General features: G+C 39.8%; 1 protein-coding gene across 1 annotated transcript; it reads right to left on the bottom strand.

Moving 5' to 3' along the window:
* Nucleotides 1-231: 231 nt before the first annotated feature.
* LOC108787952 (prolactin-releasing peptide receptor-like) lies at nt 232-2,566 on the bottom strand. The gene is made up of 2 exons (XM_018557654.1): nt 2,495-2,566; nt 232-1,353 (listed from the first exon to the last, which is right to left on the bottom strand). Exons 1-2 carry the CDS (start codon nt 2,564-2,566, stop codon nt 232-234), a joined length of 1,194 nt encoding a protein of 397 aa, XP_018413156.1.
* Nucleotides 2,567-3,514: the final 948 nt, after the last annotated feature.

The raw sequence follows: 3,514 nt of genomic DNA on the forward strand, positions 1-3,514 counted from the left end.
GAGGAATATCTTTTGAAAATCCTTGATTGTATAATTTGACCCTGTTGGATTGACTAAGTTTGAGAATATACATCACTACGATTGTACAGCATTTATAAATATGATATGATATGGTGATTTGCACATATATTGGATTTAAGCAGTAGCTATGCTCCACTTTACATTATAGGCAGCACATTTTACTTTACGAGGGGGATAAACACCTGATATTAAATACAGCACTAAAAGCAACTAGTTGAAAGAAAATCTTTGAAGTGTTATTTTCTCTGAAAGGACATTGGGAACATCAGCCAGTGTGGAACATGTATTGAGCCTGGAGGTCTTGCTTGACATGGTGCTGGTTCTCTTCTTATGATGGTGATAGTAATTTTTAATGTGAAAACGGAATTTGTCGTGCAGAGAGGCATAGATAAAGGGATTGTAGCATGCAGAACTCATTGCAATAAGGTGGCAGGTCACCTGAATGATATTGATGTAATCCTTATTCAGGATGGTAAACTCTTCATCAATATCCCGAATGAGGTTGACTACCTGCAGAGGCAGCCAGCATAAGGCAAAGGCCATGACTGAAATGATGAGCATGCGGAAAGTCTTCTGCTTTTTTTTAGTCCATTTATCTTGGTTGTGGTATGCAGCCCCTGGAACATTCCTCTTCCTAAGATGATAAGCAATTGCGCAATAGGAAATAGTGACAGCAGACAATGGAAGCATGTATGTCAGCAGCAGCATTGTACAGGAATAAAGGAACCTCTGTTTTTCTTGGTGTTTCCAAATTTCCTCACAAATGATCATGTCATGTCCAACATCTTTTAGGTCAAGAAAATGAGTATGCATGGATGTTGGTAAAGAAACGCCAATGGAGACCATCCAGAGTGCAGTGACGATATACGCACATGACTTACGCCCTATTCTTCTTCGAATAGGGTAGACGACTACGACATAGCGGTCTACTGCAATGGCAGTTAGAGATAACACAGACACAAACACTGTTGCAGCCTGCATTAATGTAACAAAGTGGCACATGAATTCCCCAAACAACCATCCATGGATTTCAAATGCATAGGAGGCCGTCAGTGGGACACAGAAAATACACATAACCAGGTCTGCTGCTGCCAGGTTTCCAATGAGAAAATTAGTAGTGTTGTGAAGTTTCTTAGTAAAAGCAATCAGAAGAATTAAAACACTGTTTCCCAAGCAAGCCACGGTCACAAGTATGGCATATAGAGGAACAAAGAGAGGTTTTAACTCAAAGAGCATATCCAGGCCAGAGAACACTTGTGAAACATTCTTCGAGGACTCGTTAAATGATTTGTCTGACATCTTCTTGACTCTTGTGAAAGTACTGCTACATTTCTGAAACAACAAAAAAACAAATAATCATAACACTACAAATTTTATGCCAACATTTGTGATCTGGAAATATCCCTGCATGAAGATTTTGCCACTATAATATACGTGCAACGTTTTGCCACTATAATAGTAAAACTTGTAATAAATGCCAAAAATTAAAAAGAAACACTTTATGCTACATAGTTTTAAAGCTAATAAATTTGACTCACGTGGATCAATCTCAGACTATTAAAATTCCTGCCGCTTTGGTCCAGAGGAATAGATACAAAACCATCACAGTAAGTAGTGCAAATTCTACCGCACTAGAGGAAAATATTTATTTCCTGGTAGTTGGAAAAATTCCCTGGGTCAAACATGTTCACATCACCTTCAAGTTATATTAAGTGTGGATATTATTAGCTGTAATAACGTATCTAGTCTTTCTTGGCTTTATTGTTTTTGCTATCACTGCATCATGCCAAAAAGCATTGGACCCTTTCCTAAACTGAAACCTGAACAGTCTGTGGAATTAAAAATTAAAGTGCCCAGTGAAAACTTTCTTTTTAAGATTTGGATAGAGTGGGAAGGGGTAGAACCCCGGTCGTTTTTATAGTGATTCACACTCATTTGTACCAGACAGAAAATGAAGGAAACTTGCCACAGAGACACAGACAGCAATATAAAGCTGATGAGGTTTCTAGCATTCCCTTACTGTGCTACGTACTCTGCTGCCACTCTGCTGCCACACGCAGTCTATTTTGTTATTGTTTATCACGCATTTGTGTCTTGGTACATCCCTACTTGTTACCCCCATTGTTTTGTGTATTTTGGTACAGCCCTTAGTTAGACATTCCCTACCTCTCCTTCAAATGTCCTTTTCACCCTCTCCCTCACTATGTTACAAGGCTTTAGAAAGAGCTCTCTTTCTACTTCAAGAAATGACAAGGAATCACATTCTGTGTGTTGTCAAGCCTAAATAAACTACATTGGATTCTACTCTAAATCTTCTTGATGAGTTGGACCCTGCCTATGGATACCATCAGCTCAGTAGCTTGTCATACTGTCCGTACAGACCGAATCTCATGAGGTCTGTGTAAATACATCGGTGATTGAGACAGAACACTTACACTACTAAAAAATTAATATGTTGCTGTTAGAGATTTACCCTCACTTTCTGTCCGTTGAACTCATTGTCACCAGGATAGGAAGTGAGGGGAAATCTCTTTAATGTATCCATGGGTAGTAGTAAAAAACTAAAATTTTCATCTTAATTTGATTATTGTGGATATAATTTTTTCCCCAAATGAACATGCAGGCATTTTTTATATTTTATGATAAGTAAGAGTTTTCATTTTGTTTAATAGTGTAAGTCGAGTAATGATCACTGGTAGATTGCGATGTCCTGCCTACTCTGGATCCCCGCTGCTCTCCCCCATCTGTCTGCAGCGGGGATACGAGGAATAGTGAAGCTGCAGTGGGGGGCGGAGGACGGAGCCGCTATCACTGCAGCATGCCGAGTGGTGAGCAGAGAGCCACTCGCCTGCATCTGACAGCCAGCTGCTCTCTCTCCTCACCTCCGTGTACTTCCTTAATTTCTCCTCGGATATCCCGCTGCCTCTGCCTGGGAGAGCAGTGAGGGATCCAGGAGGAGAAGTTGCAGAGTGAGCCCCCCCCGTCTGCATGGCAGAGCGGCAGAGGATCGGTACATATCAGTGATATGTACCAATCCTCTGTGCAGGACAAACACTGGAGCGATCAGCTGATAACTCCAGTGTTTGTAAATAACTGGGGACACATAGTACTATGTGTCCCCAGTTATGAATGAACAGGATGTGATTTACATCACTTCCTGTTCATTCATGAGTTTCTCAATGGGGAGAAGTATTCTGTACAGAGGCTCCTCCCCATTCAGAAACTGATGATAGTAAATATTTTCTGAATGAATGGGAAGCCTCTGTACTTTCCATTCATTTAGAACAGAGGCTGCAGAAAAAGAGATTGAGGACTCTGTGTCCTTAATTTCTTTTTCTATTTTAAAAGGGAAACATCAGGGAGCTGTTTAGACCCCTAATATTTCCCAGAAGCCCCCCCCCAAAGGTAAAAAAATATTAAACTTAAAAAAATTAAATAAGAAATAATAAAAATAAAATAAAAAATAGTGAAAAATAAAGTTAGAAATCCTGGA

This window comes from Nanorana parkeri, unplaced genomic scaffold (assembly GCF_000935625.1).
Source record: "Nanorana parkeri isolate BGI_ZX_2015 unplaced genomic scaffold, ASM93562v1 scaffold14, whole genome shotgun sequence".
Taxonomy (NCBI): Eukaryota; Metazoa; Chordata; class Amphibia; order Anura; family Dicroglossidae; genus Nanorana; species Nanorana parkeri.